We start from the raw sequence: 24,771 nt of genomic DNA, 5'->3' as shown, positions 1-24,771 counted from the left end.
GAGGATGAGACTAACCTTTCCCAAGAGAGTCTTCATTTTCTAAGTGGAAGAACCTGGAAAGGCCATCTGCATTGGCATGGGCAGTCCCAGGTCTGTGTTCCACTATAAAGTCCATTCCCTGTAGGGAGATGGACCACCTCAACAGTTTTGGATTTTCACCTTTCATTTGCATCAGCCATCTGAGAGGTCTGTGGTCAGTCTGAACTAGGAAGTGAGTACCAAAGAGGTATGGTCTCAACTTCTTCAGGGACCAAACCACAGCAAAGGCCTCCCTCTCAATGGCACTCCAACGCTGCTCCCTGGGGAGTAACCTCCTGCTAATGAAAGCAACAGGCTGGTCAAGGCCATCATCATTTGTTTGGGACAAAACTGCCCCTATCCCATGTTCAGAGGCATCTGTCTGCACAATGAACTGCTTGGAGTAATCTGGAGCTTTTAGAACTGGTGCTGTGCACATAGCTTGTTTCAGGGTGTCAAAGGCCTGTTGGCATTCTATAGTCCAGTTTACTTTCTTGGGCATTTTCTTGGAGGTGAGTTCTGTGAGGGCTGTCACAATGGATCCATATCCCTTCACAAACCTCCTATAGTACCCAGTCAAGCCAAGGAATGCCCTGACTTGGGTCTGGGTTTTTGGAGCTGCCCAGTCCAGAATAGTCTGGATCTTAGGCTGGAGTGGCTGAACTTGGCCTCCACCTACAAGGTGTCCCAAGTAAACCACAGTTCCCTGCCCTATTTGGCATTTGGATGCCTTGATAGAGAGGCCTGCAGATTGCAGGGCCTTCAAAACCTTCTTCAGGTGGACCAGGTGATCCTGCCAGGTGGAGCTGAAGACAGCAATATCATCAAGATAAGCTGCACTAAAGGATTCCAACCCAGCAAGGACTTGATTCACCAACCTTTGGAAGGTGGCAGGGGCATTCTTTAAACCAAAGGGCATAACAGTGAACTGATAATGCCCATCAGGTGTGGAGAATGCTGTCTTTTCTTTTGCTCCAGGGGCCATTTTGATTTGCCAGTACCCTGCTGTTAAGTCAAAGGTACTTAAGAATTTGGCAGCCCCTAATTTGTCTATTAGCTCATCAGCTCTAGGAATGGGATGAGCATCTGTCTTGGTGACAGAGTTGAGACCTCTGTAGTCCACACAAAACCTCATCTCTCTCTTTCCTTCTTTGGTGTGAGGTTTGGGGACTAAGACCACTGGGCTAGCCCAGGGGCTGTCAGAGTACTCAATTACTCCCAATTCCAGCATCTTGTGGACTTCCATCTTGATGCTTTCCTTAACTTGGTCAGACTGTTGGAAGATTTTGTTTTTGACAGGCATGCTGTCTCCTGTGTCCACATCATGGGTACACAGGTGTGTCTGACCAGGGGTTAGGGAAAAGAGCTCAGCAAACTGTTGCAGGACCTTCCTACAGTCAGCTTGCTGTTGGCCAGAGAGGGTGTCGGAATAGATCACTCCATCCACTGAGCCATCTTTAGGGTCTGATGAGAGGAGATCAGGGAGAGGCTCACTCTCAGCTTCCTGGTCCTCATCTGTTACCATCAACAGATTTACATCAGCCCTGTCATGGAAGAGTTTTAGGCGGTTTACATGGATCACCCTCTTGGGGCTCCTGCTTGTGCCTAGGTCCACCAGGTAGGTGACCTGACTCTTCTTTTCCAGGATTGGGTAAGGGCCACTCCATTTGTCCTGAAGTGCCCTGGGAGCCACAGGCTCCAAAACCCATACTTTCTGCCCTGGTTGAAATTCAACCAGTGCAGCCTTTTGGTCATACCAACACTTCTGGAGCTGTTGGCTGGCCTCAAGGTTTTTGCTTGCCTTTTCCATGTACTCTGCCATCCTTGAGCGAAGGCCAAGTACATAGTCCACTATGTCTTGTTTAGGCTCATGAAGAGGTCTCTCCCAGCCTTCTTTAACAAGAGCAAGTGGTCCCCTTACAGGGTGGCCAAACAGAAGTTCAAAGGGTGAGAATCCTACTCCCTTCTGAGGCACCTCTCTGTAAGCGAAAAGCAAACATGGCAGGAGGACATCCCATCTCCTTTTGAGTTTTTCTGGGAGCCCCATGATCATGCCCTTTAATGTCTTGTTGAATCTCTCAACAAGGCCATTAGTTTGTGGATGATATGGTGTAGTGAATTTATAAGTCACTCCACACTCATTCCACATGTGTTTTAGGTATGCTGACATGAAGTTGGTACCTCTGTCAGACACCACCTCCTTAGGGAAGCCCACTCTGGTAAAGATACCAATGAGGGCCTTGGCTACTGCAGGGGCAGTAGTCGACCTAAGGGGAATGGCTTCAGGATACCTAGTAGCATGATCCACTACTACTAGGATGTACATATTTCCTGAGGCTGTGGGAGGTTCTAGTGGACCAACTATGTCCACACCCACTCTTTCAAAGGGGACCCCCACCACTGGAAGTGGAATGAGGGGGGCCTTTGGATGCCCACCTGTCTTACCACTGGCTTGACAGGTGGGGCAGGAGAGGCAAAACTCCTTAACCTTCTGGGACATATTGGGCCAGTAGAAGTGGTTGACTAACCTCTCCCACGTCTTGGTTTGTCCCAAATGCCCAGCAAGGGGAATATCATGGGCTAAGGTCAGAATGAACTCTCTGAAACCCCGAGGCACTACCACTCTCCTAGTGGCACCAGGTTTGGGATCTCTTGCCTCAGTGTACAGGAGTCCATCTTCCCAATAGACCCTATGTGTTCCATTTTTCTTGCGCTTGGACTCTTCAGCAGCTTGCTGCCTAAGGCCTTCAAGAGAGGGACAGGTTTCTTGTCCCTTACACAGCTCTTCCCTTGAGGGTCCCCCTGGGCCTAAGAGCTCAACCTGATAAGGTTCCAGCTCCATAGGCTCAGTTCCCTCAGAGGGCAGAACTTCTTCCTGAGAAGAGAGGTTCTCTTTTTCTTGCTGTGTTGCAGCTGGGTTCCCAGCTGACTTTCCTTTTCTCTTGGTAGGCTGGGCCTTTCTTCCAGACTCCAGCTCTACTTTTTCACCCTGTGCCTTGCACTGTGCCCTTGTCTTGACACACACCAGTTCAGGGATACCCAGCATGGCTGCATGGGTTTTCAGTTCTACCTCAGCCCATGCTGAGGACTCCAGGTCATTTCCAAGCAAACAGTCTACTGGGATATTTGAGGAGACCACCACCTGTTTCAGGCCATTGACCCCTCCCCACTCTAAAGTTACCATAGCCATGGGATGTACTTTAGTCTGATTGTCAGCGTTGGTGACTGGATAAGTTTGTCCAGCCAGGTATTGGCCAGGGGAAACCAGTTTCTCTGTCACCATAGTGACACTGGCACCTGTATCCCTCAGGCCCTCTACACTTGTCCCATTAATTAAGAGCTGCTGCCTGTATTTTTGCATGTTAGGGGGCCAGGCAGCCATTGTGGCTAAATCCACCCCACCCTCAGAGACTAATGTAGCTTCAGTGTGACACCTGATTTGCTCTGGGCACACTGTTGATCCCACTTGGAGACTGGCCATTCCAGTTTTAGCTGGAGTGGAGTTAGAAGTGGTATCTTTCTTGGGACAGACCTTGTCTCCAGTTTGGTGTCCAGGCTGACTACAGCTACGACACCAGGCCTTTTTGGGATCAAAGTTTTTACCCTTGTACCCAGAATTGTTTTGTGAAGAGGCTCTGGGCCCACCCTCCTGTGCAGGTTTTTGGGGGCCTGTAGAAGACTCTTTACTATTTTTGTTTTTGGTTGTCTCACCACCTTTCCCCTGGGGAGGTTTTGTGACCCCTTTCTTTTGGTCACCCCCTGTGGAAGTTTTGGACACCCTAGTCTTGACCCAATGGTCCGCCTTCTTTCCCAATTCTTGGGGAGAAATTTGTCCTAGGTCTACCAGATGCTGATGCAGTTTATCATTGAAACAATTACTTAATAGGTGTTCTTTCACAAATAAATTGTACAGCCCATCATAATTACTTACACCACTGCCTTGAATCCAACCATCTAGTGTTTTTACTGAGTAGTCTACAAAGTCAACCCAGGTCTGGCTCGAGGATTTTTGAGCCCCCCTGAATCTAATCCTATACTCCTCAGTGGAGAATCCAAAGCCCTCAATCAGGGTACCCTTCATGAGGTCATAAGATTCTGCATCTTTTCCAGAGAGTGTGAGGAGTCTATCCCTACACTTTCCTGTGAACATTTCCCAAAGGAGAGCACCCCAGTGAGATTTGTTCACTTTTCTGGTTACACAAGCCCTCTCAAAAGCTGTGAACCATTTGGTGATGTCATCACCATCTTCATATTTAGTTACAATCCCTTTAGGGATTTTCAACATGTCAGGAGAATCTCTGACCCTATTTATGTTGCTGCCACCATTGATGGGTCCTAGGCCCATCTCTTGTCTTTCCCTTTCTATGTCTAGGATCTGTCTTTCCAAAGCCAATCTTTTGGCCATCCTGGCTAACTGGATGTCCTCTTCACTGGAGTTATCCTCAGTGATTTCAGAGAGGTTGGTCCCTCCTGTGAGGGAGCCAGCATCTCTGACTATTATGCTTGGAGTCAGGGCTTGAGAGGCCCTGTCCTCCCTAGATAGGACTGGTAGGGGGGAATCACCCTCCAAGTCACTCATCATCCTCTGAGTTGCCATTCTCAGAGGGGTTGGCCTTTTCAAACTCTGCCAACAGCTCCTGGAGCTGTAGTTTGGAAGGTCTGGGGCCCATTACTATTTTCTTTATTTTACAGAGTGACCTTAGCTCCCTCATCTTAAGATGGAGGTAAGGTGTGGTGTCGAGTTCCACCACATTCATCTCTGCACTAGACATTATGCTTCTAAAAGTTAGAATACTTTTTAAGAAACTAAAACTAGTTCTAGGATCTAATTCAAACTTTTACCAAACTTTTAAACTCTAAAAGAAATGCTAAACAGGATCTAACACAAGGCCCTAGCAGGTCTTTTAAGAATTTAGAAAAATTTCAAATTGGAAAAACAATTTCTAATGACAATTTTTGGAATTTGTCGTGTGATCAGGTATTGGCTGAGTAGTCCAGCAAATGCAAAGTCTTGTACCCCACCGCTGATCCACCAATGTAGGAAGTTGGCTCTGTATGCACTATTTCAAAGTAAGGAATAGTATGCACAGAGTCCAAGGGTTCCCCTTAGAGGTAAGATAGTGGCAAAAAGAGATAATGCTAATGCTCTATTTTGTGGTAGTGTGGTCGAGCAGTAGGCTTATCAAAGGAGTAGTGTTAAGCATTTGTTGTACATACACACAGGCAATAAATGAGGAACATACACTCAGAGACAAATCCAGCCAATAGGTTTTGTTATAGAAAAATATCTTTTCTTAGTTTATTTTAAGAACCACAGGTTCAAATTTTACATGTAATATCTCATTTGAAAGGTATTGCAGGTAAGTACTTTAGGAACTTTGAATCATTTCATTAGCATGTATACTTTTCATATAAAACACAATAAGCTGTTTTAAAAGTGGACACTTAGTGCAATTTTCGCAGTTCCTGGGGGAGGTAAAGTAATGTTAGTTTTCACAGGTAAGTAAGTCACTTACAGGTTTCAGTTTTTGGTCCAAGGTAGCCCACCGTTGGGGGTTCAGAGCAACCCCAAAGTTACCACACCAGCAGCTCAGGGCCGGTCAGGTGCAGAGGTCACAGAAGTGCCCAAAACACATAGGCTTCAATGGAGAGAAGGGGGGTGCCCCGGTTCCGGTCTGCCAGCAGGTAAGTACCCGCGTCTTCGGAGGGCAGACCAGGGGGGTTTTGTAGGGCACCGGGGGGGGGACACAGGTCAGCACAAAAAGTACACCCTCAGCAGCGCGGGGGCGGCCGGGTGCAGTGTGCAAACACGCGTCGGGTTTGTAATGGTTTTCAATGAGAGATCAAGGGATCTCTTCAGCGTTGCAGGCAGGCAAGGGGGGGGCTCCTCGGGGTAGCCACCACCTAGGCAAGGGAGAGGGCCTCCTGGGGGGTCACTCCAGCACAGGAGTTCCGTTTCTTTAGGTGCTGGGGGCTGCGGGTGCAGAGTCTTTTCCAGCCGTCGGGAAAGGGAGTTCAGGCAGTCGCGGTCAGGGGGAGCCTCGGGATTCCCTCTGCAGGCGTTGCTGTGGGGGCTCAGGGGGGACAACTTTGGTTACTCACAGTCGTAGAGTCGCCGGAGGGTCCTCCCTGAAGCGTTGTTTCTCCACCAGTCGAGTCGGGGTCGCCGGGTGCAGTGTTGCAAGTCTCACGCTTCTTGCGGGGAGTTGCAGGGGTCTTTAAATCTGCTACTTGAAACAAAGTTGCAGTTCTTTTGGAGCAGGGCCGCTGTCCTCGGGAGTTTCTTGTCTTTCTCGAAGCAGGGCAGTCCTCAGAGGATTCAGAGGTCGCTGGTCCCTTGGAAAGCGTCGCTGGAGCAGGTTTCTTTGGAAGGCAGGAGACAGGCCGGTAAGTCTGGAGCCAAAGCAGTTGGTGTCTTCTGTTCTTCCTCTGCAGGGGTTTTTCAGCTCAGCAGTCCTCTTCTTCTTGTAGTTTCAGGAATCTAAATTCTTAGGTTCAGGGGAGCCCTTAAATACTAAATTTAAGGGCGTGTTTAGGTCTGGGGGGTTAGTAGCCAATGGCTACTAGCCCTGAGGGTGGGTACACCCTCTTTGTGCCTCCTCCCAAGGGGAGGGGGTCCCATCCCTAAAGTCACTTCAGCTCAGGACACCTTAGGGGCTGTCCTGACTGGCCAGTGACTCCTCCTTGTTTTTCTCATTATTTTCTCCGGCCTTGCCGCCAAAAGTGGGGGCCGGGGCCGGAGGGGGCGGGCAACTCCACTAGCTGGAGTGTCCTGCGGTGCTGGCACAAAGGGGTGAGCCTTTGAGGCTCACCGCCAGGTGTGACAGCTCCTGCCTGGGGGAGGTGTTAGCATCTCCACCCAGTGCAGGCTTTATTACTGGCCTCAGAGTGACAAAGGCACTCTCCCCATGGGGCCAGCAACATGTCTCTAGTGTGGCAGGCTGCTGGAACCAGTCAGCCTACACAGATAGTTGGTTAAGGTTTCAGGGGGCACCTCTAAGGTGCCCTCTGGGGTGTATTTTACAATAAAATGTACACTGGCATCAGTGTGCATTTTTTGTGCTGAGAAGTTTGATACCAAACTTCCCAGTTTTCAGTGTAGCCATTATGGTACTGTGGAGTTCGTGTAAAACAGACTCCCAGACCATATACTCTTATGGCTACCCTGCACTTACAATGTCTAAGGTATTGCTTAGACACTGTAGGGGCACAGTGCTCATGCACTGGTGCCCTCACCTATGGTATAGTGCACCCTGCCTTAGGGCTGTAAGGCCTGCTAGAGGGGTGACTTATCTATACCTGCATAGGCAGTGAGAGGCTGGCATGGCACCCTGAGGGGAGTGCCATGTCGACTTACTCGTTTTGTTCTCACCAGCACACACAAGCTGGTAAGCAGTGTGTCTGTGCTGAGTGAGGGGTCCCCAGGGTGGCATAAGATATGCTGCAGCCCTTAGAGACGTTCCCTGGCATCAGGGCCCTTGGTACCAGGGGTACCAGTTACAAGGGACTTACCTGGATGCCAGGGGGTGCCAATTGTGGAATCAAAAGTACAGGTTAGGGAAAGAACACTGGTGCTGGGGCCTGGTTAGCAGGCCTCAGCACACTTTCAATTCAAAACATAGCATCAGCAAAGGCAAAAAGTCAGGGGGTAACCATGCCAAGGTGGCATTTCCTTACACAGTTACATAACACTTTAATAAAATAAAAATAAATAAATAGTGTCTGGGGGAATGAGGATCAAATAGGTGTGGGTTCCTGAGGAAGACCGATAAGAAGTGCCCAAGAACAATTGAGAGGCACTGAAACTGCATAAGAACCACAGAGGGCCTGAGGTGTACTGGGGAGGAAAGCACCAGAGTAATGTGAGTGGTGTGTGCAAGAAATCTGATTGTTAATCTATATGAGAGAGGCCACAGGTTTGCCGTGAGCTGTGACTGAGCTTGCCAAAAACCCACATAACCTGGCCACAAAAATGTAAATGATGTTGCAAACATGAAGGAAATATGATATAGGGATCAAACCTTATACTAAAAACAAATTGGACACTGGGGAAGAAACTTAACTGCAGGACCTGACCCCAGATGAGTTAAAGCAGATGTCTTCTGACAGGGTGTGGAAGGCTTCAGTGTTTAGGGACAGGGACCTCTCAATTAGCCATAGGGTGATGAGGCAATAGTTTAGTTTGTTTAGTTTAATAGATTTATAAAGCGCACAGCTGCCCAAAGGCCTCCCAGCGCCGAAAGAGGAAGAGCTCATCACAGTGAGAATTTATGCTGGAAAGAGTAGAGTCTTCAATTTACCTTGAAAAGAGAGTTCGGAATTGTCCATTCGAAGTGACAGGGGGAGGGAATTCCATAGATTCGCTTCTTTGAATGTGAAGGATCTACCTCCCATCTTGTTGTTTTTTTTTACCACAGCAGGTGTTAATTTGAGCAGCAGATAAGGATCTGAGGGCTCTTTTGGGGGTGTAGGGTGTGATCATGCCCTTAATAAAAGAGGATCCCCTATCATGAACTGCTTGATTTACCGTACACAGAGCTTTGAAATTCATAATTTGCTGGATAGGAAGCCTATGGAGTGAGGCTAGGGCTGGTTTGACCGATGCAATTCTGGGGTGGCCGTGAGTAGCCGGGCTGCCATATTCTGCACAATCTACAGTTTCCTTAATATTCAGATGGGAGAACTTAGGAACAGCACATTCTCACAGTCTAAGCGGGATAGTATGAGGCCTTGAATGATAAGTCTTTTGGCAAGATAGGGGAGAGATTTGAAATTGTTTCTAAACATCTCCAGAAGATTGAAGCAAGTGGCTGCTAATTTTTTTGCATGCTGTTCCATTGATAGATGGGATTCCAGCCATACTCCTAGGCTTTTTATAGTTTCCTTTGGGGGAGGAAGTTTTAGAAAACTCAGAAAAAAACATTGTTGCTACAGACCTTCAAAGACATTGAAACTCCAATTGACAATTCTAGAAGGGTTTAGCAGCGGCGAAGGCAAGGGAATTTTAGAGACGGAAATTAAGAATGACCCGACAGGTAGACGAGGAGCAGTGATGGGACAGACATGAAAGGTGGCCCTGGAAAGAGAAGGAACTGCAGAGGGAGCGGCAGGAGAAAGGGAGATAGGGAATTTAAGAAGGTGTGGATAGCCCTTGAGAAAAAGAAACTCTGGTTGGCAGCATAGAATGGGGTCAGGTCTGGAGATAGTCTTTACCCTCCAAATCCAAGGAAGACAATACCCAAAGTAACAGAGTTGCTCATCCTTGCTTGGAGAGGAGATCAGGACCAGATAAGGTTGCCTGGTATCTCGGTAAAGTTATTGGAGTCCCACTAAGTCCAGTAGCCCCTGGGCTTGCTGTAGTAAGGTAGTGGCTGGCCAAGGTGCCATTACACCATGATACCTTTAGATAGCACAAAAGGGATGAGACCTGTACTACAGCATCCACATTTTGCAGTCTAGAGTTTATAATAGTAGGGCGCCCACAGGAACGCGCTACTTGTTACTAGTGCAGAAGAAGCAAGGACAAAAGCTGGAGACTATGCAAGTCCCAGGGCAGGGACCAAGAGTACAAATGGTAAGTTCTTCAACAGGGCAATCTTTGCCAGCTGCAGATGGTAACCGAAAGCACCCTCTGGCTCCCACAGCACAGGGGAGGGTCTCATCTGAAATAACAGTAAAGAACTTCCCCTGTCTCCCTTGTTGTTGATGTACAGCAAGTTCCCTTATCTTGAGTCTCCTTGTGCTTCAAAGTACTTGATCCTCTCCAACCCCCTCAGTAATCCTCACAGATAGCTTGCTGTCTGCTGGGATGCCACAAATCTTTTCTCTGATGTGCCGAAGCCAAACTCCTTTTTGTCGGACTGGTAAATCTCTTCTACAGGCAATCCATCACAGATGCACCTTCTGAAGCCTAGACCCTGTTCCTAGATCTGACTGGGAGAGTGACAATCCAAGAGCTCCCACTCCTAGATATCTGCTTCCTCTCCGAAGACAGGTGAAATATAGAATAATCCACTGGCTGATGAAGCTACTCTTTTATCATTCCCTGATGGATGGGCTGATTCATTCAGGAGGTCTGCTACTTGTGCATCATGGATACTGCTCCACTCCTGGGGCATATTTCCAACATGTTCACTGCATGAGCAGCTTTTGAGGTGAGCCTGCTGCCCTTCTCCTTTGTCTCTTGGTACCTGTTTTGATATACCGAGGGAGGAATGTTTATTAACTCTAGGGCCAGGTGGTCCTGACCATCACCTGGCAGAAGGAAAGCCTGAGCCGAAAACATTTGAGGGCTGTTTCCTTCCCCAGTCCACCAACTTCCTGCAAGACCAGAGAGGTGCATGAAGGTCCTGGAATGTCCAGCATAACAGAAACCAGCTTGGTTTACATTAAATACAATGGCTCACCAACCTATCCTCTTTTAGTGAACACACTCGATCTTAACTCAAATATCTCACTCCCTCAGTTGTGATGGTGGAGGGCCCTTAGCCAATATCATACTCAGCTCTTCCTACTTTTCAGCAGTTCTCCCAATTTATGGTAAATAAAGAAGCGTGGCTTCCCTATTCCAGAGGGGTTTCAAAATGGCAACACACTGCTTCTACTGTAGGTGCTCTGTCAGTCTACGTACAGGTAAGTCTATTAAAATGATGTACCTTTCCAGGCATACCACTGGGCAACCCATCTAAAAAGGTTCTGTTCCAGTCGCACTCCCTTGACGAAGAGATGCTAACCTGGCCAAGACCAGGCCCACCTCAAAGGCAGTCCCACACTATAACTCTATTACAGTATAATCATGGAACCTTCCAAAGTTCCTTCCTGTGCTTGTTTCTACCAATTAATCTCTACTGCTCTCCCCTCCCCTCACATTCTTTGGTTAAGAATTATGAGTGTTTCAGTGCTTCACCTAGCCCTGTTTCCTGCCAGATCCCTAGCAAGCCAGCAACCTGCAAAGGTCCATTGCTTTTCCATTGGGCCCTGAAAAGGGACATTTAAACCAATTCCAGGTCATTTCTGGATTGGCTGGGGGTGCAGCGTGATCACTCACTGAAGGAAAGAAAGCATAGGGGAACCAATTTCAAGACTTGTCAGGCTCCCAGCACTTGTTCCCATTTTATCTGTAAACTAACTTTGTTTTTTAAAATCATTTGTCACCAATGAATTGCATGTTTTATAAATATTACCATGCTGCAAAGCTGGTTTGTGTAGCTCTCTCCAAAATCAACCTTTGACAGAGTGACTTAAACTTCAAATAGGCCATGGTTCAATTGGAAACCTTTTTTGAGCTTTTTGCAGACAAGGCGTTTTAGCACCCTAGTGCAGAGGTATGCCAGTTCCATATTTTACATCACTCCTGTTTATCCATTGGGCCAATTGGGCTTCAAGCACATCTTATGGGTGCCTTTCCTAATACAATAAAGTTGAGTTTTGAGCGTGTCAGAAACTGTTTATTTTGACTTGTGCTAATGGCAGCTTTATGACTACGGTAGTTCAAGCCTGCTGTACAAGTCCTGTAACCGTGCTTTTATCATCACACGTGCTGGGGGTAAGGGCACACTGCAGTCTACATGTATCATCTGACCATTATGTTGCTGGTACCTTTTGTGCTGTATTTTCATTGCCTTACTAAGCAGTGTATGCCAATTAGAATTAATCAGTGAAAACATGTTTTAAGGGTCAGAGCACATGCACTGGGAGGGGTTTAACAGTTCACCTTTGCCCAAAGCCAAACATACTAGATAATTCAGTTGGAAAAATGGGGATAGGGTCACCCCAAGATATGAACTTCCCTACCCCTCCTGCAGTGGGATTTATGCAGAACTGCATAGAGTCAGACCACAATGTGAGTTGTCAATGAGGGAGGTGGAGGTGAGTTGTCAATGAGGGAGGTGGAGCTGGGGGTAGATTAGTAAAGCATGTTGGATGTGGTTATTGATTAATTCTGGATGCTATGATAAATGGGGATGAATGCAGAATGTCCGTAATAGACATGGGGAGATGACTGTGACATCAATGAGGGATTTGGAGACTAGAATGGATGTGGGTCACCAAATTGTGATTGAATGGTTATAGATTACTTGTGATTAATATGGCGCAGGTGGTAGATGCAAAATGGCAGAGATGTGTGTTGGACACCAGGGATGGGTATGAGTGTGATGTGCCAAGTTGTATGTCATGTGTTTAAGCTGTTGTAAGGCCTGCATTTAGTCTCCATTTTAGCTTTCCTTTTTAACTTTACATATTTTTCTAATTGTGATTTTTACATGTTTTTCTTTAACACAAGAATATGAAAGAAACATTTAGGCATTTTCACCCTGTACTCTGCACATCTAGTTCCAAGATTGGACAGTTGGAACGCAATGCCCTACTTATATTTTCTGTGTTCGTAGGAGACAACTCCTTCTCCCTAGACACCTAGACAAACTAAAAACGCTGTTCTGTACCTCTGGCACAGAGCGATAAGGATGGTGTTTTTTTATTATATAAACATCGCCCATGCTGAGCTCAGTGAGAAGAGCGCTTCATGCTGAGATTATCATGGAACTGCTGTGAGCTGTGACTGAGATGCAGCCTCCGACCTTCATTCTGAGAAGGAAGATAGGTTGCATGCTTAGACAGGTACATTTGGGAATACACTGGGGCTGACTTCCTGACACATAATACCAAGGTATGTGGGTTAGATCATTCCAACAGGTCCGGCAGAAGGATGCTCCACTATGCTCTCTTTATTGTATAGGTACTAGTGACAGTTAAAAGTAACATTAGAAACAATTAACATGTTGAATTGTTTGTATTTTTCACCATTCTAATAATTCTTATTACAATGTTGTGTCTCATCTGCTTAATAATCACAGCTTTTGTTTTATTTAGAAGAATATGATCTCTTCAGTAAATATTTGAAAATGTATTTTTATATCTTTTCTTGTTGATGCCTGGGCATGCAAAAGTAACAAACGAAAACGTTAGATTTGTTTCCACAAAGTCCTTGGGAATTAGAGTGGTCATATTTGCGGTTACCGACAACATCTATCACCGTAAAAGGTTTGGAGTTTTATATGTGGCACTGTGAGCTAGCCAAAACAAACCAACATGTGCTGATGATATAAGTAGACTAAGGGCCTGATTTAGAGTTTTGTGGATGGGTTACTGCGTCACAAACACGACAGATTTCCTGTCCGCCGTTTTACGATTTCCATAGACTGTAATGGGATCATAATAAGAAAGACAGGATATCAGTCACATTTGTGGTGAAGTAACCCCCCTCTGCCGTATTCTAAATCAGGCCCTAAGTCTCTAGATTTTGAAGTTTTGTTGATATAATAATCAGACTTGCTAAATTCATTGGGATCCTATAATGCAGATTTGATATATGTTCTTATTGTTGTTTTAATTTTTTGTAGGGTTCACCTGCAGCGTGTAACGTCTACAAGCATCCTTCTGAAGAAGGTGCAGGAGCCAGTGGTGCAGCATGGGAAGGGCATGCTGGAACTCTCTACTTTCACCTCCCACCCCAATGCAGCAAGTAGGTGTGCTGCTTACGTTACCCCCGAATCTTAGCTTTTTTGAATGTTGACATAGACTAAATCTCAAGACTTTATTAAAGGCAACGTGTGCTTCTACAAGAATAGTCCAGGCAGGTAGTATAACCTAGGGCAATGGACTGTGCATAGAATAGCTATTTACTTTGGCTCAACTCTTCTTGCATTCCCAGAGGCTATGACTGTTTTTTCTTATGGAATAGAACACTGAATCCTATTGCTGTTTAACAGTGCAGCCACTGTTTGATATCTTTTCAAGAGCCTGAGATGAGGTGTGGATAAGTCGGCACGTTTATCTCCAGATTTTGATTTGGGTCTCTATGTTGGTTGTTTTAGCTTTAGTATCAAAGAAGTTCAGACTAGAACTATGCCATCACCCCCTTTTATTATGTGAAAAAGACTTTAAAATATGTGTTCGAATGATCAAATGTCTGCTTTGTTAAGCAAAAAAGGGCAATTGAATGCGACAAGACTGTAATCTATTGATAATGCTTGACTTATGTGTTCTGCTCCCCGGAGCATTGTCTCAGATTTTTTTCCTGTGTTGTTCACGCTGGTAGGATGTAGGCACATTTTAAAAACGTTCTTGTGATGCTTTGCATGACTGGTTGCATGAAGAGCTTTTTTAAAATTTATCACCACCAGTCACAGATCTGGGTTTAATCCGTTGTTATTTTGCTCGCCATCTCACCCCTGCTCCCCATGGAAAAAAGTCCATCCCAAAGTGCCAAGGTCTGCCCTGGACCAGAAATAAGCATCCTGGTACTGGTTTCAGGGTATCACCCCTCTTCAGCCAGGCTATCTTGAATCCAAGTGGCACAACGCGCAAGACACCCATGTCTGGGCATACCTAGCCACTTAGGGCGAACATAGCAACACCACAAAATAAAATGATGGACAGAGTGTTGAAACTTTGCAAAAACTTACCTCCAGTTACAGATCTGGGTTTAACTCATTGTTATTTTGCTCGCCTGTCACCCCAGTTTGGACCCAGCCAATTCAGGCCTTTTAATATTAGTAGTTCACCCCTCTATAGGCATTGTAGCTCATAATTCAGGGTGCATGACATATAGAAATGTATTGTTAACATGTTCTTACTGTAATTCGTACCCAAAAGCTATTTTCACTGTGGCAGGCCTAGCTGTCCTATGTAGAAAACCAGAGTACAGGTTGAAAAACTGTATCTCTAGAAGGACATTAGCTAGACAAAAAATTGAAACAGCTATTAATAATAGTTATTCAGAATCTAATTCAAAGGTGAAGTTGAATTTGTATTAAATGTTAAGGAAAAATACCTGTTAGAAAACCACCTTTTCCTGCCTGAAGTCCTGAAGGCTAATTTGCAGTGGCTTTCCAGCATTTCCCAGCCAGTAATAAGCCTTTGAATAGGTGTGAAATGCCTCTGAGGAGCAAACAATAAGCTGATCTGAACTGGCAAAGATGACTCCTCTGAACCTCACAGAATATACAGGGTGGGGGCTGAGGGCATCCTTTTTGACACTACAGGGTCAAATCCTGCTTGGCAAGTATTCTGCGTCCACATGCAACAATTGGGCATACTTGAAAGGGGAGAAAACAGTACACTAAAACGATTCTTGTAGATCCACTGTCTGGTTGCTGAAGGACTCTGCACTTCTCCTACCCAGACTTATGTCTCTGCCTTTGTTGTGAGTACAGTGGCTGCCTCAAACTAGAATTTAGTGATAGATGTGAGAGGGCACATAGTTTATCATAACGCACACCCGCATCTGCTTTATAGCACTATTTCGACTGAAAACGTAAAAAACACATCTCTGGTTCTCGTTCCTGGATTTATGTCATTTGGTGTAATATTGTAATTAACTTTTACTCTATTTTTCTAATTCGGTTTTGGATTTTTATTGTTTTGTTTTTTGACTTTATTGCTGTTTTTGGTACTGCATAAATACCTTACACATTGCACTAAGTTAAGCCTTTCTGCTCTGTACCATCGCTACCAAATGGTTCATCTCTGGTAAATTTAGTGACTTTGAGGGTTCACCCTGACAAGGGTTCTAATTGTTCTTTGAAGTGGGTAGTAATCCAATTTCTTAGAAGCACCCAAACAATTAAATGGATAGCCTCATTGTACAGCCAAGTATTTTTAATATTGTAGCACCTCTTTATTAGGACTGGTAGTAATGTCATATTTCTTGGGTAAAGGAATGCAATATTATAAGCATGCGTGCAAGAGGAAGAGATAAATATTCATGCAGTGACCACTACTTCTTAGACCTGTGAGCACGCTGGTATAGCCTTTTTATAGAACAAAGAGAAATACCCATCAAGACCTGAGTATAAACTATCTCAAATTAAAAATCCTCCTCTTAGGATAGACACAATTTGTTATACACAATGTACAATAAGTCAGTATTGCAACCTACACATTTCTTTGAAAAAAATATTTGGAAGCTTTAGACACAATTTTGTCCTTTGGTTTGCCATGAAGCATATAACCCTCTAAATGCAAACATTGTACATTGTATCTAATGTATACGTATATAGATATATATTACCTCGATTAATAATGTCAAACATCTTTAAAGATATTCATTGCTAAGCAACAGTACCTAATTTATTAGAATCGGATTTTGGAAAAGCTTTTCGAAAGGGTGAGCCAAAACTTGGCATGTATGTCCTTATACCCAGTACATTTCCACAACATCTGGAGAGGGATCTTGGTAATAATCCCTTTTTAGCCTTTTACCTCTTTAATGACTGTTGACTAGTTTCAGCCACACATGATTTCCCTGGCTTATTCCAGACATTACACAAGAAACAAAGAGTAATCTACTCCGTCCCCCTGGCGTAACAACGGGCCATCCGCTGAAATATAAATCGGAACCAGGTACTGGAAAGTCAGGGGTGACCACTGGCTCTTGAGCCCTCTAGATGCCGGACAGCACTGACTCACAATGCCAAAACCTTCGTAGCTCCTACTCTTCTGGGTGAAAGTGGGTGGCATACAATGTGCGGTGAGTGTAAATGAATATCTCATGCTGAATTCACTCTTGCTGAATGTCATGTTATTCGTTAATCAGTGTCTGGAAAACTGTGATAGAAGCAGTTGTGAAAAGATTAAACTCGAATTTAAGATTCTGTCTAGGGCATGCAGTGACCACTTAACAATAATATGTCTGGATTTATATTAATGGATATATTGCAGAAACGATGTGCACTTCCCAGGTGCACCAACTTCTTAATATAGCATTATTGCACGTGCTGGTGTAAGTGTGCTTTACAGAGAACGTGTCACATTTCAGGTGTTAGTAGGATAATTCAACACAAGTTAAATAATCATGTAATTTACCGTTTAGGAGAGATAGTCTAGATATTACATTCCGTGTTTTAGCAAGAGATCTACAAAGTAGGTTTTTAATTTAGAATAGTAAAGAACTTTGGAGTGTACATTCTGATTGTTGTCAGGAGCCTGCATTCCTAATTGCAGCCCCTACTGCTCTGGGGTTGTCGTTGGAGGGGTGTACGTGTGTGCACTTGGGCCGCTCTCACTGAAAGAGTGGTGTCAAGGACACCCTTCTTGTGTGGTGTTCAGCAGTATGACAAGAGCTCTTCCCCGAGATCTGCTTCCTGCAGCATGATGTCTGGCCTGGCATTACATAGCATGACAAGTATATTTGTAGAGTGCACGTTCAACCCTTTGGAACTCATCTGGTTCTGCTTACAGAAAATGGATGTTTATTGTTCCCCAATTAGGGTTTATAGATCTTCTACGGAAATTGAAAGGCAGAGTAGATCCAATGGATTTGAACCTGTGACCATGGATGCAAACAAGCATCCCATTGTGCCAATAAGGACAGCAAACACTCCTGTCGTTTTTCTAGGACATGTACAGACCTCCCCACATCATTGCGTGGTATTTCTTTCTTTTTTCGTTCTTTCTTTCTTAAGGTTATGTTTGCCACCTAAATGTCCGTTTGGCACTGTAAAACATTACACTTTTACACACATTTATTGTGAATATTCAGTTCTGTTCGGACAGAACCCACTTCCAGCTGCTTTACTAAGACCAGATCACCGTCAGTTCTACATTTGGTGTAAAGATGGAAATGTGAAAGATTACCTGCAAGTGCTTAAAATACACTGTACCTTTAATGCTTTTGAAAAATACTGGAGATCTGGAATATAAGCACGAGATTGGGAGATTTAGAAAGGCGGGACCTTCTGGTGGAAATAACCATGTGCAATGCATAAGGTGTAGGATTCTAAAAAGCCTTTCCGCCCGATCATTCAGTCGGATGGCGCGACTCTCTGTAAAGCGTTTTGACATGTGTTGTTTCAGGTGGATACCGCCCGGATGAAGATGAGGAGGCTGTGATCGGTTGGCAGGAGAAGCTCTTCAGCCAGGTAAACAACTCACTGTGAATATGTTGCCAAATCACCCTATTTACTAATGTTGGGTATGGGTGATTGTGGGTGGCTCAAAGTCCCACCTTCACTTCTAGAGTGTTGCCAACCTAATAAGCCAAGGGCTCAAGAAACACCTGGTAAAATCAATAATGGTGACAACTTTGCTTTTTATTATCTTTGATACTTGTATTCTTATTTGCAGCACTTCCAAGACTCTTGTTCTATTGTTTCCCAAACACCTCATGTAAATATATGGACGGAATTTTATATTGTAATTATCAATTATAGGTTATTTTCCACAGAGTACATTCACGTGTCATTCAACAGATCACAGGATCTCAGATGTATGAACAGTGATAGCAAATTGTTTCTCACTGCCTTTATGTCAGGGCATTGAAATTGGGATTTCAGAGCTGGGATTGAGTATAGAGGCGTGTGTTGAAAGCCATGCACAACAGCTCAGTCTTGCATTGTTATTGGAACACATGCTGTGTAACACTGTGCATTTGCATCCATATTAATCCCAATCTCTTTTTCAAAGTTATTTCCTATTTTTATATATTTTTATACGTGTACCTGTTTGATGTCTGAATTCCGGTGCTAATAGGGTAGAGTGGAGCTTAATATGTCTTGTCATTGTTTTAAATACTGATCTGCTTGTGAGAAAGTAGCCTCTTTCTAGCCTTGTTACCCCCACTTTTGGCCTGTTTGTGAGTATATGTCAGGGTGTTTTCACTGTCTCACTGGGATCTTGCTAGCCAGGGCCCAGTGCTCATAGTGAAAACCCTATGTTGTCAGTATGGTTGTTATGTGTCACTGGGACCCTGCTAGCCAGGACCCCAGTGCTCATAAGTTTGTGGCCTATATGTATGTGTTCCCTGTGTGATGCCTAACTGTCTCACTGAGGCTCTGCTAACCAGAACCTCAGTGGTTATGCTCTCTCTTTACAAATTGTCACTAACAGGCTAGTGACCAATTTCACCAATTCACATTGGCATACTAGAACACCCTTATATTTCCCTAGTATATGGTACTGAGGTACCCAGGGTATTGGGGTTCCAGGAGATCCCTATGGGCTGCAGCATTTCTTTTGCCACCCATAGGGAGATCTGACAATTCTTACACAGGCCTGCCAGTGCAGCCTGAGTGAAATAACGTCCACGTTATTTCACAGCCATTTATAACTGCACTTAAGTAACTTATAAGTCACCTATATGTCTAACCTTCACCTGGTGAAGGTTGGGTGCAAAGTTACTTAGTGTGTGGGCACCCTGACACTAGCCAAGGTGCCCCCATATCGTTCAGGGCAAATTCCCCGGACTTTGTGAGTGCGGGGACACCATTACACGTCTGCACTATACATAGGTCACTACCTACGTATGGCGTCACAATGGTAACTCCGAACATGGCCATGTAACATGTCTAAGATCATGGAATTGTCACCCCAATGCCATTCTGGCATTGGGGGGACAATTCCATGATCCCCCGGGTCTCTAGCACAGAACCCGGGTACTGCCAAACTGCCTTTTCAGGGTTTGCACTGCAGCTGCTGCCAACCCCTCAGACAGGTTTCTGCCCCCCTGGGGTCCAGGCAGCCCTGGCCCAGGAAGGCAGAACAAAGGATTTCCTCTGAGAGAGGGTGTTACACCCTCTCCCTTTGGAAATAGGTGTGATGGCTGGGGAGGAGTAGCCTCCCCCAGCCTCTGGAAATGCTTTGATGGGCACAGATGCTGCCCATCTCTGCATAAGCCAGTCTACACCGGTTTAGGGATCCCCCAGCCCTGCTCTGGCGCGAAACTGGACAAAGGAAAGGGGAGTGACCACTCCCCTGACCTGCACCTCCCAGGGGAGGTGCCCAGAGCTCCTCCAGTGTGCCCCAGACCTCTGCCATCTTGGAAACAGAGGTGTTGCTGGCACACTGGACTGCTCTGAGTGGCCAGTGCCAGCAGGTGACATCAGAGACTCCTTCTGATAGGCTCTTACCTTTCTTACTAGCCTATCCTCCTTCCTAGGTAGCCAAACCTCCTTTTCTGGCTATTTAGGGTCTCTGCTTTGGGGAATTCTTCAGATACCGAATGCAAGAGCTCACCAGAGTTCCTCTGCATCTCCCTCTTCACCTTCTGCCAAAGGATCGACCGCTGACTGCTCAGGACGCCTGCAAAACCGCAACAAAGTAGCAAAGACGACTACTGCAACCTTGTATCGCTTCATCCTGCTGGCTTTCTCGACTATTTCCAGGTGGTGCATGCTCTGGGGTAGCCTGCCTCCTTTCTGCACCAGGAGCTCTGAAGAAATCTCCCGTGGGTCGACGGAATCTTCCCCCTGCAAACGCAGGCAACAAAAGACTGCATCAACAGTCCTCTGGGTCCCCTCTCAGCACGACGAGCGTGGTCCCTGGAACTCAGCAACTCTGTCCAAGTGACTCCCACAGTCCAGTGACTCTTCAGTCCAAGTTTTGTGGAGGTAAGTCCTTGCCTCCCCACGCTAGACTGCATTGCTGGGTACCGCGTGATTTGCAGCTGCTCCGGCTCCTGTGCACTCTTCCAGGATTTCCTTCGTGCACAGCCAAGCCTGGGTCCCCGACACTCTAACCTGCAGTGCACAACCTTCTGAATTGTCCTCTGGCGTTGTGGGACTCCCTTTTCTGACTTCGGGTGGACTCCGGTTCACTCCTCTTCTAAGTGCCTGTTCCGGTACTTCTGTGGGTGCTGCCTGCTTCTGTGAGGGCTCCCTGACTTGCTGGGCGCCCCCTCTGTCTCCTCATCCAAGAGGCGACATCCTGGTCCCTCCTGGGCCACTGCAGCATCCAAAAACCTTAGCCGCGACCCTTGCAGCTAGCAAGGCTTGTTTGCGGTCTTTCTGCGTGGGAACACCTCTGCAAGCTTCTTCATGACGTGGGACATCAATCCTCCAAAGGGGAAGTTCCTAGTCCTCTTCGTTCTTGCAGAACACAAAGCTTCTTCCATCCGGTGGCAGCTTCCTTGCACCCTCAGCTGGCATTTTCCTGGGCATCTGCCCACTCTCGACACTGTCGCGACTCTTGGACTTGGTCCCCTTGTCTTACAGGTACTCAGGTCCGGAAATCCACTGTTGTTGCATTGCTGGTGTTGGTTTTCCTTGCAGAATCCCCCTATCACGACTTCTGTGCTCTCTGGGGGTTGCAGGTGCACTTTACACCTACCTTACAGGGTCTTGGGGTGGGCTATTTTTCTAACCCTCACTGTTTTCTTCCAGTCCCAGCGACCCTCTACAAGCTCACATAGGTTTGGGGATCATTCGTGGTTCGCATTCCACTTTTGGAGTATATGGTTTGTGTTGCCCCTATACCTATGTGCTCCTATTGCAATCCATTGTAACTTTACACTGCTTGCATTACTTCATTTTGCTATTACTGCATGTTTTTGGTATTGTGTACATATATCTTGTGTATATTTGGCATCCTCATACTGAGGGTACTCACTGAGATACTTTTGGCATATTGTCATAAAAATAAAGTACCTTTATTTTTAGTATATCTGTGTATTGTGTTTTCTTATGATATTGTGCATATGACACCAGTAGTATAGTAGGAGCTTTGCATGTCTCCTAGTTCAGCCTAAGCTGCTCTGCTATAGCTACCTTCTATCAGCCTAAGCTGCTAGAAACACCTCTTCTACACTAATAAGGAATAACTGGACCTGGCACAAGGTGTAAGTACCTCTGGTACCCACTACAAGCCAGGCCAGCCTCCTACACTGCTACAATCAATAAACCACGTAAGTCTGGTAAAACATACCCACCTTTTGTAGTGAGAATTTTTTTGGTATAATAAAGGCTACTCCTGAATTGACTTGAATGGTGAAGGATGTTAATTCTTTTATTTAGCACACTCTTGTCACCGTCATTCACAACAAAAAACTGCTGAATGTGTCGGACTACAATTCAAAGCTTCTCATCAGATTTCATTTTACTCTTGTAAGCCTAACATTCTCAAAATACATATAATTATATGTGTACATGCATAAAAATATATTCAGTTGTGTTTCCCGCCCATTGAATTAGCTACAACTTGATATTTTCTACCAATGACAAAACTCTTACCTATCAGATACTATAAATTACAATTATTGATGCCCACTTTATACTTAACTTCTTTTATTTAGTGTACAACATTTTTCAGCAGCCATCATACGGACAAATGTGTCACATAGATTTTTGGGGCATGTTAACAGAGGGGCAATCCTACTACAAATATATACATAATAATCAAATAAATGATAATGCATCATCTTCATAGTGCTATTCAATCTACACACACACACACACACACACACACACACACACACGTATACTTATTTTAATTTATGCTTATAGATCAAATAAAATACAGTTATGCCAATTGTATAGCACATCACTATTTACTGCAACAATATGTATATGGCATCATCACCAAAAGATTAAGATCAAAATGAGAATCCTTAACAGCAGGACTATTAAGGGTATAGAAAACATATTTTTTCTAGCACTATCCCATGTTACTGGTAAAATAAGTAGAAAACGGGTTTCCATCAGCTAACTCTTTCTCTTGCCCTCCACCACACCTCACCACACCACAGACCTTTGGTGTTAAGATATAATTATGTTTCTGGTTTTCTCAATTGATGGTTCTTGAGCAATTGATATGCAGAGTAATAAGATATTTTACATCCTCTCGACATTCGTTGTTTGATGTGAATAACAGTGATAAGACTAGAGGGTACTCGTTAGAGATATTAGTAGTGAGAAACTCATCCATCCTTAAAACTCGCTCCTTCAGCATTCGGCCTGACTATATGGTTCTATGGAAAAGGTTGAATGACCAACTCATCAAGGAATTGTCTTTCTCTCCCATGTATTCAGCACACATGGAGCAGGTGACTTCTGCTAGGTCTTATCAGGAGTACTTAGAATTACACAAGGAGTATTACACAGCCGATAAGTGTTGCTTTCTGGTTGCCGCTTCTTTAATTCAATGCACTACAACTGCTTTTTGAATGTGAACATTAACTTGTCCCAAGGCAACAGTAAGGCATTCGTAGTCATCAGTTTTCCCCCTGCCTCCCTCTGCTTCCTCTCTTTGACTTCCTCCCTCAAAGTACATATTTTCATTTTAAATCTGTACCTGTCTTTATTCCCTCCTTGCCTCTTTAGCTCTTGTTAAGTTTACTTTACCTATCTCTCTCCAAAATATTCTATCTCCTCTCTCTGTCCCTGTCCTCTTTCCCACACCCCCTCTGTCACCCTCTTTCCTTCATCTTTTACTCCTTATCTCTTCTTCCCTATGCCACCCCCGTTCCAAACCCAATAACGGGGGCTACGGGGCAAGCAGGGGGTGCTGGATCTCAGCTGCGGGAGCTGGAGTCCTTTGCACCTGATATTATGGGGTCCACTCTAATGTAGCTTTGCAAACAGCTCTGCAAACTGGGCCACTTCAACCCCCTCACCACTTGACTGTCTGATGCGAGCAGTCACCGGCTTATTGGGGAGGTAGAGTGGGGGGGCTGCAAGCTCAGAAGTCACCATCGCCTAGTAACTCAATAATTGATTATCCAGCACAGTGCTTGTCTTACTACACGCCACAATATACGGGCATCTACTGGGATAAGGGTTTCCTTGTTCCCACCATTTCCCTTCCATCTTCTCTCTTCTTCTAAATTAGTGGTTGGTATAGTCGATTTCAGGCACAGTTGCATTTGTACCTCCTTCTTTTAGAGTGTTAGCTCAGTTAACAGTCTTCAGTCCCAGTGTTCATATTTCACCAACGCAAGCTGTTCGGGTGTAGTGGCTGGGACCTGCGCGTCAGTCGGGTTGACACGCCGAGTGCGAGTGCTTCAGCACTTAGATGCTGCCTTTGTGAGCAGCAGCCGTGGCCGCCACCCAGAGTCTGTTCTGGCAGGCAGTCTCCGGCATCAGTGCTTTGTAGCTCGTCACAGGCCCGCTTCTGGGCTTTGGGAGAGCTAGGCAGTGAGTTCTGGGGTCAGAGGTCACAGGGCCACTGCAGGCACTTTATTATAGGCTCAGCTCACAGCAGCGCAGCAGTAGTGCAACCCGCACAGGTCTAGGCAGTCCTCACAGCGGCGCAATCTGCTTCGGCAACAACTTGCAGACTTACAGTCGCCCGGCCCACTTGGGCCCAGTGTTCATGGTCACAGTGACACAGTCCACTTGGGCTCCCTACAGACTGTGCCGCAGTGTAGGGAACCTAAGGACCATGGTGGCCCCATCTTCTCGGGCACACTCCGGGTCATGGTGCCACTGTGCAGGCCGCATGGGCAGGAGCAACTGTCTGTGCTCCAGTTATGGGTGCAACACTTATTGCTCTCCCTTGGACTCTCAGCTCCAGGGTCGGGCGCTTCTGCTTGCGATGGTCGATGCCACCTCCTGTAGGATGGTGCTTTCCTACCTCCTCAGTCAGGTCCGCCTCCAGACACTTTGGGATAGGAAGACGGCCCCTCCTTACAGATCCGCTCACCTTTGGAAAGCTTGATGTCGAACATGTACCGGCTCTGACTTCTTAGCAATTCTCTGAGTACTCTGTGAAGCACTTCCTTCCCTAACCAAAAGGTACTTGGAACTGAAGAACAAGAGTGTCCACAGCTCCCACTTTTATACACTCAAACCAGATAAGGTATATGTAATCTCTGTGCTTTCAAAACTGGTTGGGCGGGTCCGCCTTTCTTGTGTCCTTTCCAGGCTGTCTTCCAGACACAGCCTTTGTGTAGAGTGATGCTCCTCATCAGGGTAATTTCCAGTTAGGAGCACCCACAACAGAGACACAAAGAGACATGTACAGTTTGCACCTGGCAGTAAT

The 24,771-nt window shown here is 45.6% G+C and overlaps 1 protein-coding gene across 1 annotated transcript in view; it reads left to right on the top strand.

Annotated features, from left to right (window-relative positions):
* The window catches only part of MKS1 (MKS transition zone complex subunit 1), a 225,202-nt gene that overhangs the window by 9,061 nt on the left and 191,370 nt on the right, over positions 1-24,771 (top strand). The window contains exons 2-3 of the mRNA XM_069226780.1: positions 13,419-13,540; positions 17,875-17,939. Of these exons, the coding sequence (XP_069082881.1) occupies positions 13,419-13,540; positions 17,875-17,939 (187 nt within the window). The remainder of the gene's footprint in view (positions 1-13,418; positions 13,541-17,874; positions 17,940-24,771) is intronic.

The sequence above is a fragment of the Pleurodeles waltl genome, chromosome 3_2, assembly GCF_031143425.1.
Source record: "Pleurodeles waltl isolate 20211129_DDA chromosome 3_2, aPleWal1.hap1.20221129, whole genome shotgun sequence".
Lineage (NCBI taxonomy): Eukaryota > Metazoa > Chordata > Amphibia > Caudata > Salamandridae > Pleurodeles > Pleurodeles waltl.
The sequence above is the reverse complement of the archived record's forward strand: the minus strand, read 5'-3'. Positions and strand labels throughout refer to the sequence as shown.